Here is a 16,810-nt window from a genome sequence, read left to right on the forward strand (position 1 = left end):
ATTCTTATGCAGTGGAGAAAAATTTTGCTGTAGCCTTTACTTAAAATTAATTTTAAAATCTTTAATTTTTTTGAGTCAGTCAAAATTTTGCATCACCTAGGATTGAAGGGTAAGAAATTATTTTTTTTTAAACTTAAACACCCCTAGAGAACTTAAACAATTATTTTAACCAGAACTTACTCTTTATTTTCCCCAAAATGTCATTTAAATGAAATACCATTAATTATTACAAACACTGAAAATTAACTTTAAAAATAACAAGAAGCAACATAAGAGGTCTTGAAATATTTTAATAGAAGAAACTAACTTTCTAAATATTTATAAAATTTTTATTAGGTTGCAGGCCTTCCTCATGATTTGTCACCATTATTCTTCAATGCTCTGAATTTTTCAAGTCCCTATTAAAAAATATAGATAACAGAAATATGCCAATCTAGCTTTAAGGAAAAATAATTTTTTGTCTCTTCTGGCTTGCCTTGGAATGACCTCCTGGTTCCAGGTTTGCTCACCTGTCTCCTACCCTCAACAAAGTTGGATGCAAAATGATAGCCAGGCATGCCAGTAGGGATTAGCAAATGAGATTCCAGACTGCCCATATTTTCTGAGTAGAATTAATGCCACAAGAAAAATGCCATTCCTGGTATTTTTTTTTAACTTTGGAAGGTATTATTCAGATGGCCTTCCCTGAATATGCTAAAGGAAGCACATTCCCAGTTTATTTCTGTGCCATTCTGGCATCTAGTGCAAGGACACTCTATGATCAGGTCTTATGTGATAAGAGTTCAGTTTTTTCCTAAGAGATGGGTCTTGTTATGTTACCTAGGATGGCCTCAAACTCCTGGGCTTAAGTTATCCTCCCCTGTCAGCCTCCCAAGTAGCTGGCGCTACAGGTGCATGTCATAGTGTCCAGCTCCTTTGATAGAGGTGCTTGAACATCACCTCCCGAGATCTGTGGGAAAGAGCCTCTGATAATGCTGAAGTACTTAGTAGTTTGTCATCAGTCTGCCACAGTAGAGAAGGTTACATCAAGAGGGAGATGAGAGCTGGGCTCAGTGATGCACGCCTGTAATCCCAGCCGCTCAGGACTCTAGGCAGGATCGTGAGTTCAGTGCTAGCCTCAGCAAAAGCAAGGCGCCAAGCAACTTAGTGCGATCCTGTCTCTAGATAAAATACAAAGTAGGGCTGGCTCAGTGGTCGAGTGCCCCTAAGTTCAATTCCTGGTACCCCGCCAAAAAAGAGGGAGATGAGTACCCAGAATGAAATGGTCAACCCCAGATTTTTTGGGTGATATGATGAAGAGTTTCACTGACTTTCTATTTATATAATTATTAATATTTTTGCTGTGACTCTAGCAGTGTGATGGCAAAGGATAAACATATTGGATCCTTCATTTCTTAAATATTGTTTATGTTTTTATTCTTGAGACAAACCTTTTTCACAGCACCTTTGCACTTGCTATGACCTCTTTGTACTCTACCTAAGATTACCGTGCCTCAGTCACTCCATTCTCTTATTCCACTATACTTTTCTTCACTAATGTACCAGCTGAAGTTAGAATGTATATAACTTGATATTATGTCTTCCCACCCCCAGAACATGTGCTTTACAAAGGCAGAGACCTCACCTGTCCATGTTACTGGTTTATTACCTAGCATGGTTCCTGGCATAGATGGAATGAATGAACCAGCCAACTGAGAATATCTCTAATACCAGTGCAGGATTTCTGAAGCAAGTACTTCCTGCGTTTATAGAGTAGATGTACCTGCATTGAGAGCCAAATAGGAAGTAGGCCTGTGAAGTTCTTTGAATCTTTCTAGACTTCTGTCCCATTAGATGTGGCCACTGTTGTCGTATTAGAGTCTCTGTTTCCTTTGGAATTTGATTATAAGTAGCCTTTTCATATTCTAGAGTTCTAATATAATATACTATACATATTTTGTACTAATCACTGCAATTATCTGTATTTCTCCCTGGTTAGTAAGTATATAGATTATTTCTTTCCAGCCACATTATATGGGTAGCACTGTTAAGTATCATGTTGTGTTGTTTTAAAACATAGACAACTGCTGGGTCTTATGAAAGAAGAGAGGTGGTACATATAACAGTACTTAAGGGCACTGGTACTAGATTCGGACAGAGCTGGGCTCCTGTTTCTGCTCTGTCCTTTATTCACTTGGTCACCTTGGACAATTTGCCTAATCTTTCTAGTAGATGTCCTGCATTGAGAGCCATATGGGAAGTAGACCTATGAATTCTTTGCATCTTTCTAGACTTTTTTCCCATTTCTTATCTATGAAATGATAATAGCATCTTGCATATAGTTTTGTTTTTGAAACTAAGGTAACACATTCATGCCATTTTATAAATGTTATTGCACAATACAGAGACCTTTTATTTTGCATATTTGAATAGCTTAAGTTAGGTTTTCATAAGTTGATCCTTTATAAATTACCAGACCAGATGAATAAGTAGTCCAGGTTAGCCAATCAAGAGGGTATTTCATCTAGAGCTCTGCCTTTTCTTCCTGACAGTATCAGATTAAATAGAGGATACTTACCATTTTTTTTTTTTGGTATTATTTCTGGTTTCTAAAACAGATTATTTGAAAATTCAACTCATGTTTACATACTGTATGTAGAGATGGAAGAGAAATTTATGGGATTGTGAAATGTTTGAAAGAACATCAATAAAACAAATTTGAAATCTCAATAGTTTGTGCAATATTTTTTTTTATTTATTCTAATTTGTTAATATGACAGCAGGATGTATTACAATTCATATTATACATATAGAGTACAATTTTTCATATCTCTGGTTGTATACAAATATATTCACACCATTCGTGTCTTCATATATGTAATTAGGGTAAGGATGTCCATCTCATTCCACCATCTTTTTTATCCCCTTTCCCCCCTCTCTTCCCCTCCCTTTCCTTTTCCCTATCTAGATTTCTTCTAATGCTCCTGCTCCCAACTCCACTATGAATCAGCTTCCTTATATCAGAGAAAACATTCAGCATTTGTTTTTTTGGGGGGGATTGGCTAACTTCACTTAGCATCATCTTCTCCAGCTCCATTCATTTACCTGCAAATGCCATGATTTTATTCTCTTTTATTACTGAGTACTATTCCATTTGTATATATATCACATTTTCTTTATTCATTCATCTACTGAAGGGCATCTAGGTTGGTCCCACAGTTTAGCTGTTGTGAATTGTACTGCTGTAAACATTGATGTGGCTGTGTTCCTGTAGTATGCTATTTTTAAGTCCTTTGGGTATAGACCTGACGAGTAGGATATCTGGATCAAAAGGTGATTCCATTCCCAGTTTTCCCAGTTTTCCAAGGAGTCTCCATTCCATATTGGCTGCTCCCATTTGCAGTCCCACCAGCAATGTATGAGTGTGCCTTTTGCTCTGTAGTATAAAGTCTGGTATAGTGATGCCACCTGCTTCATTCTTGCTAAGGATTGCTTTAGCTATTCTGGGTCTCTTATTTTTCCATATGAATTTCATGACTTCTTTTTCTATTTCTATGAGATGTCATTGGGATTTTGATTGGAATTGCATTAAATCTGTATAGTGCTTTTGGTAGTATGGTCATTTTGACAATATTAATTCTGCCTATCCAAGAACAAGATAGATCTTTTGATCTTCTAAGGTCTTTTTTAATTTCTTTCTTCAGAGTTCTGTTGTTTTTTTGTAGAGGTCTTTCATCTCTCTAGTTGATTCCCAAGTTTTTTTTTTTTTTTTTTGAGGCTATTGTAAATGGGGGTAGTTTTCCCTTGTTTCCCTTTTCAGAGGATTTGTCACTGATATACAAAAATGCCTTTGATTTATGGGTATTGATTTTGTATCCTGCTACTTTGCCGAATTTATTTACTAGTTCAAGAAGTTTTCTGGTGGAATTATTTGGGTTTTCTAGGTATAGAATCATACCATCAGCAAATAATGCTAATTTGAGTTCTTCTTTTCCTATCCGTATCCCTTTAATTTCTTTCATCTGTCTAATTGCTCTGGCTAGTGTGTCAAGAACTATGTTAAATAGAAGTGGTGAAAGAGGGCATCCCTGTCTTGTTCCAGTTTTTAGAGGGAACGCTTTCAATTTTTCTCTATTTAGAATGATATTGGCCTGGGGCTTAGCATGGATAGCTTTTACAGTGTTGAAATATATTCCTATTTTCTGTAGTTTTTCTAGTGTTTTGAACACTAGAAAGTGTTCAAATACAGGGGTGCTATATTTTGTCGAATGCTTTTTGTGCATCAATTGAGATGATCATATGGTTCTTATCTTTAAGTCTGTTGATATGATGAATTACATTTATTGATTTTTGTATGTTGAAACAATCCTTCGGATGAACCCCACTTGATTGTGGTGCACTATCTTTTTGATATGTTTTTGTATTCGATTTGCCAGAATTTTATTGAGAATTTTTGCATCTACATTCATTAGAGATATTGGTCTGAAGTTTTCTTTCTTTGATGTGTCTTTGCCTGGCTTTGGAATCAGGGTGATACTGGCCTCATAGAATGAGTTTGGAAGCACTCCCTCTTTTTCTATTTCCTGAAATAAATTGAAGAGTTCTGATATTAGTTCTTTAAAGGTCTTGTAGAACTCGTCTGTGAATCCATCTGGTCCTGGACGCAATAAGTGGTTTTTAAACAAGCTTAGAGATTCTTCTATAGTGTGGTCTTTATGTTACGTTGTGTATAGTTGTTATTGGCTTATGTCACAAATCACTTTGTAATTTGAGTTTATTAGAAGGCCCATTATTATTTGTTCTTCATAATTGATCACTGGAATCAGAAATTTCTTTCTGTCCAAGAGGTGGCAGCATTTCAGTTTGAAAACCTATACCTTGAAATGTTTTAGTAATTGATTCATAAGTCTTTCTGAAAGAAGTGTTAAATTCATGGATTTTAAAGTAAGTTTTTTATTTTAGAATAATTTTAGTTTTACACAATGGTGCAGGGAGTTCCCAAATAATAATGGGCCTTTTAATAAATTCAAATTACAAAGTGATTTGTGACACTTCACCCACTTGTCTCTAATGGTAGCATCTTATATAACTATGGTACATCTGTCAAAACTAAGAGATTAACATTGGCACGTTAATATTAAGTAAACTCCAAACTTTATTTGGACTTTATTCATTTTCCCCACTACTGCCCCTTTTCTCTTTAATGATACAGTCCAAGAAATCCCATTGCAATTAGGCATATGATTTTTATTTTTATTTTTAAATTTTAATTTAATTTAATTTTAATTTTTTTGGTATTGGGGATTGAACCCAGTGGTCCTTAGCCACTAAGCCACATCTCCTTTTTGTCTTAACTTTGGATCTGAAATTCAGCAGCTCCTCCTTTCTCTGGCAAAAGATAAATAGACTTTTCTTGGTCCTTTAACCACTACTTCTGTATTGATAGCTTAGAATTTTAGAAGCATGCTTAGAGCACACACTGTACATTCAATTTCAACAGTGAACAATGCTGATTCTTCTACTCTTCTCTGGGCTTTGCTTTTTAGATTTACCAGGTGCCTAGAATCTGAGAACAGAGAGCTTCCCTATGTGTTCTCAGCTGCCTTCCAAAGAATAACAGTGTCCTTTTCCTTTCTCTTTCCCCCTCTTTTTTTCTCCTGCTCCACAAGAACAACTTGGGATATGATTTTAAATTAGGATGTTTTAAGAGGCTTGGGATATAATTCAGTTGGTAGAGTGCTTGTCTCTTATGCAAAAGGCCCTGGATTTAATCCCCAGCAACACACACACACACACACACACACACACACACACACGTACGTTTTGATATAAGGAAGGCCCTTTTGCTTTGCAGAATAAAGTTACTTCCTTGGAGGCATGGTACCAGATGACTAGCAGCTCTTTTACTCCTGCTTTGGAGAAAATCTCTCTGATGTTAAAGTCTCAATGAAACATTTCTAATCTTATATTTTTACAAAGCACTTTTCATGAACATTGTGGTTTTTTTTTTTTTTTTTTTGCATTTCAGTGGGTAGGGATCAGTTTTCAAAGTTGTATTGTAGTGAGAAAATTGAGGGTAAAAGAAATTAAGTGACTTGATTAGGTAACAACAGAGGACTAGAATCCATGTCTTCTGATTCTTTATCTGATGTCCTTTGGTTTCCTTTTAAAGGACAATTTTGTAAGTGTATTACATTCACTTGGAACTTTTAAAATATCCAAATACCCAACCCAGTATGCAGTGCTTGCCCCTTTCCCCAGAAGTCATGTTTGAATTGAAAGTAAACCCTTTCTGGTTGAGAATAGGGCTAATCGTAGAATACACAGGGCCTTTAAGTGCTGTTATTATATTTAAAAACAAGCCAGAAATATGTGGTTTAGTGAGTACTGTGCCAACCCAGTCAGGCTGGTTTCCCAAGCTGAAGGAAGAAAATTAATCATGAAAAGGACTAGAATAACTTTGTGTTTAGAAAAAATCATATATAGGTTAAATATCCTTTATCTGAAATGGTTGGGACTAGAAGAAGTATGTTATATCTTTGATTCTTTTTTATTTTAATTTTGAAATATTCCTGAACTTTATAGGTTGAGCATTCTAGCCCAGAAATCTGAAATGTGGATTAGGGAAGTAAGAATGGAAACCGGTTCAGTGGGATACTGTAGGACAGGGGATCTAGAGAGCAAAATTTGCAATAGAACTGAGTAAAGGAACACAGAAATATCTGCTTACTTTTATATCTTGATAGGATATATCAGGAAAGATTTTATACACACATATGTATATAATTTTTTAATTGTAGCTGGACACAATACATTCATTCATTCATTCATTCATTCATTCATTCATTCATTCATTCATTCATTCATTCATTCATTCATTCATATGTGGTGCTGAGGATCAACCCAGAGCTTTGCACATGCTAGGTGAGCGCTTTACCATTGAGCCACAATCCCAGCCCAAGAAAAGATTTTTTAAGAGTGTCTTAGCACATTATCTGGTGCTGTAACAAAATACCATAAACTAGGTAATTTATAGAGAATCAGAGTTAATTTGGCTGATGATTCTGGAAGCTGGAAAGCACAACAGCATGGTGCCAGTATTTGATGAGGGCCTTCTTGCCATGTCTTAACATAGCGAGAAAGAGCAAGTGTGCTAGCATGGGTTTTTTTCTTCCTCTTATAGAGCCACTAATTCCATCATGGGGGCCCAACCTCATGACCTTGTCTAATCCTAATGACTTCCTAAATAGTCCTACCATCAGTCACCATTAAGGTATGAATTTGGGGCTTAAATTTCCAACACATGAGCTTTTGAGAGGACATATTCAAACATAGCAGGGCATGTACAATAAGTAGGGGCCTAGAGGAGAATTACTTTTTGGGGATATCACAAAACTTTTTTACTTCAGCACAAACTGAGCATGAGTATAAAATATTTTTAAATCCCAGCTTGTGTGTTCACTCATCCTGCCCAATATAGGAAGGATTCTATTTTTCTTTCTGATATTCACCATTGGGTAGTATCACCTTTGTGTTCTCAAAATACCTAAAAGATATATAAATTTTTTTTTCCTCAAGAAACTATTTCTTTTTAGTATATATGCGCACATACCAGATAAGACTTAAATTTGCCAGTAACCCTTAGTCGCAAAGCAAATCCATTTTTTGGTGTGTGTGCTAGTCAAAGTTGTTTTTCTTTTTCTTTTTGAGTGAAAGTGTTTATTATAGAATCTTCTTTATAACATTGCAGTTCATTTTGAATCCCTTTTTTCCCCTTAAACCTGAGTTCTGTGAGAATGAAAACTATGTTTTCTTCAAATATGCATCCCTAACACACTCAGCCCTTTTCACAATACGAAAAATGTTTGAGGGGTTGGGGATTTAGCTCAGTGGCAAAATGCTTGCCTAACACATGCAGGACCCTGAGTTTGGTCCCTAGCCCTGAAAACAAACAAACAAACAAACAACAACAAAAACAAAAAGATGTTTGAGTGCATGAATTAAACCATGAGAATATTCTAACTACTTAGTTAGTATGTGTACTTATTTGATGTTTGTTTCCTCCTGAAATTAAATTCACTAAAGACAAGAACTGTATCTGTCTGGCATGTAGCAGACCCTCTTATTCCTTGAATGAATACTGAAGAAAAGAGAAACTTTGAATAAAGAACTATGGAAAAATTGAATACGGCCTGCATACAAGACAAGTAGACCTGTGGATCCTCTGGTACAGGAGCCCAGAGCAGTCAAGCATCTGAGAGTTCAGGGAGTAAGTGGCACTGTGAGCTGTAATTCCTCACTGTGGTTTCTCCCACAGTCTATATTCTCCAAAGAGTTTTGGTATCTTAAATAGTTGACTGTTTAATAGCAAAAAGGAACTGTGAAGACTTAGTCATCACAAAACATGAAAGGAGAAAAACTGGATTCTAGGATTCGACCTGTCTCATATACTTTATTCTTTTTTTTAAAAAAAATTATTTTAGTTGTTGAACGACCTTTATTTTATTTATTTATATGTAGTACTGAGAATTGAACCCAGTGCCTCACACATGCTAGGCAAGCACTCTGTCACTGAATCATCCCAGCCCAATCATATACTTTATTCTGTTTCTATAAAATATTTACCACAACTTGTAATTGTTGTCACCCTTCAATGTCTGTTTTCCCACTGAACTGAAAGCTTTATGTGAATAGAGGCAACAGGTGTATCTAGAACCTGGTACAGTCTGACACAATGAATGGGGAACACTCTACCCCTCCCAACTTTAAATCCCTATGTCTGTAACCATGCTGGAAAATAACCCAGCAGAATAACCTAAGAATGAAACTAGTCTGAATAACCTTGGGGTTCTGAGTGACAGGTGATAGATATGTTTTTACAATTTGAATGCCACTAAGTGATTTTCCAGGCATATAGAATCAACCAAAGTGTAAAATACACCAGTAGAATAGGTGAGATTCACTGCTACAGAGATGAACATTCTGTCAGCATGTTTAGCTTCAATTAAGGCTAAAACTCAGCCTGTTCCTTCTCTGATCTTCCCAGTAAAACACAATTTTTATTTTGAAGCTGGAAGTAGTTGTGTCTATTGCTGACTTGGATTTTCTTTTTTTTTGGGGGGGGGACTGGTGTCTGAAAGTTAGGAGAAAAATATATCGATTATTAGTAGAACCAACTTTGGGAATTTATAGGGCCAGAATTTAGAATAAGAAAGTGCTATCTGAAGTTATTTTTAACAATTACTACTTTAGATAAATGTATTATACTTTGATTTTCCAAGTAGTCAATTATTCAAATAGCAATTGCTGCCATTATTGTAGGCCAGTGAAAAACTTGATTATCTCCATGGGGCATGGAAAACTTGAAGTGTCCCACTTTATGGCTTCTTGTTCCTCCAAGTCTTTTCTGGCAGGCAGCTTAATGGACTTCACCATCCATCAACTCTAAAGGCATCTGTTCATCTATATATAGGCTGTTCACAGAGACTCATTTAGAAACAGATGATATATTAAATTTGTGGAATTCAATAACAGTGATGGTATAAAGACTCAGGCTTGTGCACAAGTAGTTGTTTTTGTTTAGTTTTTATTGACTTGGGGAGTGGTGAAGACTATAAAGAGTGATGTAAGTGAAATAGATTATGTCAAATCCTTACTGCCTTCAATCTCCTGGGACTAGCATTGTCTGTGAAAAAATCTTAAGTGGTTTCAGATATTTCTTGGTGAGGGTGGATGAGCATTAAGTTCATGGTCACTGAAATATACTCCTGATTGAGGTTGACTTCTGCAGTGAGCGCAGAACACATGGCTCGTGTCACTTTCACAATTTATTGAAAAGAAGTTATTATTTCTTCCAAAATTTGTAAGACCTGAACGTGTAAAGGCATTTTATCAAGAGTGTTTAGAATTAAGAGGAAGTAAGATAATTAAGGAAAAGGAATATTTGCATAAATGCTATTTCTTTGTAGATGAAAGTCTTAGAAGGATCATTGGAAATCTACACAGCCTAGAAGATAAATCAATGAAGTGTAGGTTGACTTCCATAATCCAGAGTTCACTGCTTTTGCCTTTTTCATATCCTTAAGTACATTGTTAGAGATAGCAGGGGGTGGTGGTGCAATGTTTAAGATGGTATATACCTACAGTCAAGTGTAGTAGTACTCAAGATAATACTGACCCAGAGTAAGCTCTCTTTTTTGAATGGGAAACTTGGTCAGATTTTAGATGAGTGCAGAGTTGGCAGTTAACTTTTAGGGGAGACATATGGAATTTTCAGATAAATGGACTTTAATTTTGTAGTTTTAGAGATGAAAATTTTATTAAACAAAGGTTAGTTTTTATAGGCTTCATTACTTTCATGAGGTCAGAGGATTTTCAGTCAAGAAGTTTGCATAGTAGCCCTCACGATCCTGTCTATATATGATTTACTTAGGAAGACAACTGACTGATTTTTCAAAATTATTCTCAGGTACTAATCATTGCTTTCATAAATTATTGTTCAGACTTATTGAATTGGATTATTTGCATGAAATCAAATTATTATTTTTTTGCACCAGGAATTGAACCCAGGAGTGCTTAACCACTGAGCTTTTTATTATTTATTTATTTATTTATTTATTTATTTTTTGAGACAGGGTCTCACTAGTTGCTTAGGGCCTCACTAAGTTGCTGAGGCTGGGCTTGAACTTGAGATCCTCCTGCTTTAGCCTCCCAAACACTGGGATAACAGGCATGAGCCATCATGCCTGGCTAATTTATTATTTTTAACCATTTTTTAATAATTTACCTTAAGCCAGGCCTTACAAACATTATAAGATGATAGATTGTAGTCCTCTTATCCCTCTCCCTTTATCCTGGTTGGCTTCCCCTTTTCTTTCCTACAAAGCACACTACATATGATTAAGTCTCAACTTTAATGACATCTATACTTGGATATAAATCCCATTCCAGCACTTTTGACCTTTGTGATACGAGACAAAATTTATTAGTTTATTTATTTATTTATGGGGGGGGGTGTTACCAGGGATTGAACTCAGGGGCACTCAACTATTGAGCCATATCCCCAGCCCTTTGTTGTATTTCACTTGAGACAGGGCATCACTGAGTTGCTTAGTGCTTCACCATTGCTGAGGCTTTGAACTCACAGTCCTCCTGCCTCGGCCTCCCGAGCTACTGGTGAGGCAAAACTTTAAAGGTCTGATTTTTAGTTTGCTCGTCCATAAAAGGGAGATGGTAATCATATTATCCTCACAGGCTCCTCTCCTCACTCCCCACAAACCTTCCTTCCAGAACTGAGGATGGAACCGAGGACACATGCTGGCAAGAGCTCTACCACTGAGCTCTCCCTTCAGTCTTCCCCTCCTCTTTAAAATTAAATAACTTAAAAGCATGTCAGTCATTTAATACAAAGCCTCATACACAGTAACACATTCATTTACTCCTACTATTGTTTGTATTTTATTACTAGAATTATTGTTGCTGATCTGTAGTTATAATTTATTTTGAAATAAAATTCCTAGATTAATTTACATTTTTTTTGACAGAAGTTGATCACCTGAACTCCTATGATCCTGGTTTGAACCACCCATTTTCCTCAGTCAGTCCCTTTGTCTTCCTGTTCCAGATCTGTTATGTTAGCAGAATGGGCTTTCAGAAGATCCTGGTAAAGCAAAGTGAGGAGTTCTGGTTCTGGAATCAGGATGTTTGGGCTCAAATTCTATTCTACTCTTAATAGTGAATAAGCTTAGGTCAATTACTTAATCACTCTGGGCCTCATTTTCCTTTCCTGTAGGATGGGATAACAATGCCTGCTCTTCCTCCCCCAGTACAGCTTCCTAGTCCATGTTTGTGCAGAGAAGTGGGTGCTGAGATTGTCCAAAGCCACAGGGAAAATGGTGGAAAATTCACTGTCACCATTACCAGAAAGACAGATTTTGTTCTTAAGCTCCCATTTTGGCTTTTTTAAAAATATTTTTTTAGTTGTAGTCGGACACAATACCTTTATTTCATCTATCTATCTCTTCATTTATTTATTTTTAAAAGTCAGATGGCCTTATCTTTTTTTTTTTAATATTTGTTTTTTGGTTGTAGATGGACACAGTACCTTTATTTATTTTTATGTGGTGCTGAGGATTGAACCCAGGGCCTCAGACATGCCAGGCAAGCACTCTACCCCCGAGCCACAATCCCAGCCCCTATTTATTTTTTTATGTGGTGCTGAGGATTGAACCCAGTGCCTTTCACGTGCTAGGCGGGCTCTACTACTGAGCCACAATCCAGCCTCCCCATTTTGGCTTTGTCCTTTATTTATTTATTTTATTTTTTTAAGAGAGAGAGAGAGGAGAGAGAAAGAGAAATTTTAATCTTTATTTTTTAGTTTTTGGCGGACACAACATCTTTGTATGTGGTGCTAAGGACCAAACCCGGGCCACACGCATGCCAGGCGAGCGCGCTACCACTTGAGCCACATCCCCAGCCCTGTCCTTTATCTTATGTGGGCTTTTATTCCTGAATCTTGGCTAAACTCCTCAGGCTTAACCTGCTAGCCTCAAAAATATTATGCAGTCGCATTCCTGTCCACCTCCTTAACAAGATGAGTACTTCTCCACTCAACTCCATTCATACAATCACAGATAACTATGCTAAAAATCAACAGCAGAAGAATTAACAAGAAGAGGCCATCGCAGCATTAAGAAATATTCCTATTAGTGAAGTAAATCAAATGTTCTTTCTTGCAGCCAAAGAACTTTACACCAAAAACTGAGTTGCATGTAAAAATACTAATATTAAGCATGATAAGTTTTTGACAGAATAATTTTGACCATAATTTTTTATTTTCTCTTATTATAGAGATGTAAAAAAGGTGAAAGTTGTTCTTCTCTTAAGAACAACATAATTAATGTTGTAAATGTTTTAAATATTTACTATTAATAGAATAAATAAAATACTGCAAAAAAATAAATAAATAAACAAAACTGCCCATCTCCATAGGGATGTTATAAGAAAATTGGTTTAAAACACATGGGTTAGGCTGGGGTTGTATTAATTTATAAAATAATAATAACCTCTTGGTAAGATTTCTTTGTACGTATCATCATTTTGAGATCCAGTTTAATTTAAGAAGCAATTATTAAATGCAACCTTATTTGAGGTGCTGGGGGACATCTATTAATAGGATACATTTCTTGCCCTCTAGGAATTTATAAACTATTAGGAGAGATGATTAGGGGTAACTATTACATAAGGCAAAATACTTTTTCATATTTTGCGCTCAGTGGTAGAACACTGGCCTGGCTTGTGCAGTGTCCTGTGGGGAAGGGGTGTGGGGAGCAGGGGAGGAGTCCTGTGAGGATGGTACCATTACTATCCCCATTTTAAGGACAAGAAAACTAAAAATCAGAACTTTGTAGTTTTCATAACAGTTAAAAGTAGTCACAGAAGGCCCAGAGTAATTCTGTATGTGCGGAGTGAACTGGGAAGACTAGGTGAAGGCAGTGGGCATTCCCTCGTGAAGTGAATAAAAGAAGCAGCAGAAGGTTCATGGTGCTTGAGGAAGAGGAGCTGGATAGTCCTGGTTGGGATGCTGTAGAATGGAAGATGTGGCTCAAGTAAGGACAGAGCCCTTAAGCTACTGCAGCAAGGGAAAGAGTGTTGGGATAAATTTGGTAAGAGGAGTGCGAGGTGGTGGAGGTCAGAGTTGCTCAGACATTGAAATCAGTACTGGGAAGGGTAATGATTCCTAAAGAGTGAGAAGGATGGGCTGTGGGTTAGGTTTTTGGGAGAAAGAAGTTCTACTTTGAATGTACTGCATTTGGGATGTAGGCAGGAGCCTAGTTATGGTTCTCTCATTCTTGGAGGCCTCCCTAAAAGTGCTCTGTGGAAAAGGCCAATGTTAGGACCCTATGATTCCCAGTAGATGCAGATTCCTTTCAGCTGTGCTTGTAGGGCCCCTATAATTGAAGGCCTATCATGTAAGGGGACTTCCTTTGGCCTGTGGGATCCTCTTACCCCCTCTTTGCACATTTTCTCAGTCATGGAACAACAGCTTTGCCTTTGTCTTGTGTAATGTCTGGAACCTAAACCTCCCTTTAGGTTCCATTAACTTTTGCAGTAGAAATAATTGACTTCTTTTACTTAATAAAAATCCCTATTAAGTTGTTTCGTTAGGTGGTGTTGCCCAAGTAGAAATAGGAGAAACACCTCTCAGTCTGCTAGCCGGATGTGCTTTGAGTCATTTAGCTTGGTTGTTTCACCCCAACAGAAAAAGGCCCTGAGTCAAGAGGAAGAGAAAGAAAAGAGGTATATTAATGGCACACTATCTTCTGTTCTAGAGGAATGCAAGGCTTGGTGAAAATAGCTCCGATTTTTGGATACAAAAGAGAAGAATTTAATAACTAGTATCTTCTGCTCTCCGAGCAGCTGCATCACTCACCATACACACGTTGTAAACATTTAATAAGGAGTGGCTGGGGTTGAGATCAGTGGTAGAATGCTCACCTAGCACATGTGAGGCGCTGGGTTTGATCCTCAGCATCACATAAAAACAAACAAAAAAACAAACAAATAAATAAAGGTATTGTGTCCAACTGCGACTAAAAAAAAGTATTTAAAAAAATATTCAATAAGGAAGTGCATGCACCTGGAAATCTTTCTGTTGCTGGGTGCTGGTTGGTCCTCATGATGATATTTTCTGTGAATTCAGAATTGGTGTTTTTCAGTCTTAGAAGGAGGACCCAGTATTGTAGAAGGTTTTAACAAGAGGCAAGTCTCTGGTACTTTGTGGATTGTTATCGCCCTGCAAGACACTTCGCAACTTCCTCTTGCCACCCACAGCAGAATACGGAAACCCTGCTGTATCAGGCCACTTCTGCAATTACACAGTTACAATTCAAGGGAATCTTTCACGCTACAACCTTTTGTTTTTAGACTTTTTTGCATTTGAAAATGTGTCTTTTGAGGTGGAGTACCCGACTGACCCTTCATCTGTCCTCTCTCTTTGCTGCCCTGCAGTGCTGCAGTTGAAGCTCCAGCAGCGCCGGACCCGGGAAGAACTCGTGAGCCAAGGGATCATGCCACGTAAGTGCCCCTCTCTCAGCTATGATTGTTGCTTTAACGTGATTGTGTGAACCCAATATGCCTCTGAAAGCATCTAACATAAAACAAGGATGGTAGGGTTTTTTCCCACTCTTTTTCTTCCTCATGCTTTTCCAAGTCCAAGGATCCTCAGTCACTAAAAAGTTAAGATAACTGTCCTAATTGATGAAGTTCCGTGAAGCAAACTGCATTATGCATAAAGGGTGCCAGTGAATCTTTCTTTGCTTTTGAATCACACCTTTTGGAAGGTTTCTATGCTCTTACATTTACCATTACCAAAGGAGGAGACTTTGCACTGAGGTATTGTGAGGAAGAACCCACTCTTGCATATGCTTTGTCTTTGTGTTCAGGTTATTAGGATAAGAAACTTGGGTCCCATTGTTCTCAATAGATATTTAGAACAAGGTCCTCAAGTACCCTGTGGCTGAGATGGGTGTTGAACATGCCTAAGAGAAGTCAGGGGTGGACTGTCATGGTGATGGCCCAGTGCAAATTTCACCATGGGAGAGAAAGGAAACTAAACCTTGGAATCTAACAAAAGTGAGAAAATCCACTTTGAATAACAATAGCATCATAAACTGTAAAAGCTGAAGCCAGCAGGATTTTGCTCTCTCTTTTTTTTTTTTTGTACTGGGGATTAACTCAGGGGCACTTGCCCATGGAGCCACATCCCCAGCCCTATTTTGTGTATTATTTAGAGACAGGACTGCGCTGAGTTGCTTAGTGCCTTGCCATTGCTGAGGCTGGTTTTGAACTTGAGATCCTCCTGCCTCAGCCTCCTGGAGCTGCTGGGATTATAGGCATGAACCACTGGGTCCAGCTAGAATTTTGCTCTTTTGATATTTCTTTCTAACTTGTCGCAGAGCGTAGGCTCTCTCTTTTTCTCTGTGTGTGCCATCATCACTTGTATTCATACTAATGAAGTAAATAAATAAATAAAATAAAAGTCACCAGGCAGAGTATCATATGCCTATACTCCTGGAAATGTGCTTGTAATTGTGGCAGCTCGGAGACTGAGGCAGGAGGATCACAAGTTTGAGGCTAGCCTCAGCAATTTAGGGGGACCCTGCCTCAGAGTAAAAAAGAGCTGTGGATGTGGTTTAGTGACAGCACCCCTGGATATAATCTCTAGTACTAAAACAAGAAGTCATGCAGCAACTTCTGGCTTCATCATGGGACAACTGGTATTTTCCACCTTAACTCAGTGCCTACTGACCTGTTGCCACTGTGTGTTCCTATCTCTCATTTGCTCATTCACTCATAGTATTAATACGTGCCAATTGATAGAGCAAGATAAATTTACTCCTGCTCTCAGGAGATTTATATTTAGAAGGGCAAGACTGATAATTAAAAAGAAGACAAGTAGCCAAGTGTGGTGATGTATACCTATAATCCTAATGACTTGGGAGGCTGAAGCAGGAGGACAGCCTGGGCAACTTTGTGAGACTGTAAGCAATGTAGACTCTGTCTCAAAATAATAAAATAAAAAAGATCTGGGAATATAGAGCAGTGGTGAAGTTGCCCCTAGATTGAATCCGCAGTACCAAAAATAAATAAATAAAAGGAGACAAGTAAATAAGATAATTTTAGAAACTACTAAGTACTATGACATAAACTAACTAGTATGGATGTATTAGCAGGTAATAGGAATAAAACAGTGGTGACTTTATAGATAAGATGGCCAAGAAAGGCTTCCCTAAAGAGGAAATATTAGAGTTGAGATCTGTAGAATGAGTTG

General features: G+C 37.4%; 1 protein-coding gene and 1 pseudogene across 6 annotated transcripts in view; both read left to right on the forward strand.

Annotated features, from left to right (window-relative positions):
• The window catches only part of Mrtfa (myocardin related transcription factor A), a 181,294-nt gene that overhangs the window by 123,741 nt on the left and 40,743 nt on the right, over positions 1–16,810 (forward strand). For 3 of the 6 annotated variants that reach the window (XM_078052692.1, XM_005322225.5, XM_040277642.2), the window contains one exon: positions 14,989–15,054. In XM_078052692.1, the coding sequence (XP_077908818.1) occupies positions 14,989–15,054 (66 nt within the window). Of the gene's footprint in view, positions 1–8,227; positions 8,249–9,985; positions 10,008–11,605; positions 11,652–14,988; positions 15,055–16,810 lie in introns of those variants that run through there. The other 3 variants (XM_040277655.2, XM_078052694.1, XM_078052693.1) reach the window with 3 other exon arrangements.
• LOC120887379 (phosphatidylinositol N-acetylglucosaminyltransferase subunit P pseudogene) lies at positions 12,393–14,355 on the forward strand (annotated as a pseudogene).

The sequence above is a fragment of the Ictidomys tridecemlineatus genome, chromosome 6 (genome assembly GCF_052094955.1).
Source record: "Ictidomys tridecemlineatus isolate mIctTri1 chromosome 6, mIctTri1.hap1, whole genome shotgun sequence".
In the NCBI taxonomy this organism is placed as follows: Eukaryota; Metazoa; Chordata; class Mammalia; order Rodentia; family Sciuridae; genus Ictidomys; species Ictidomys tridecemlineatus.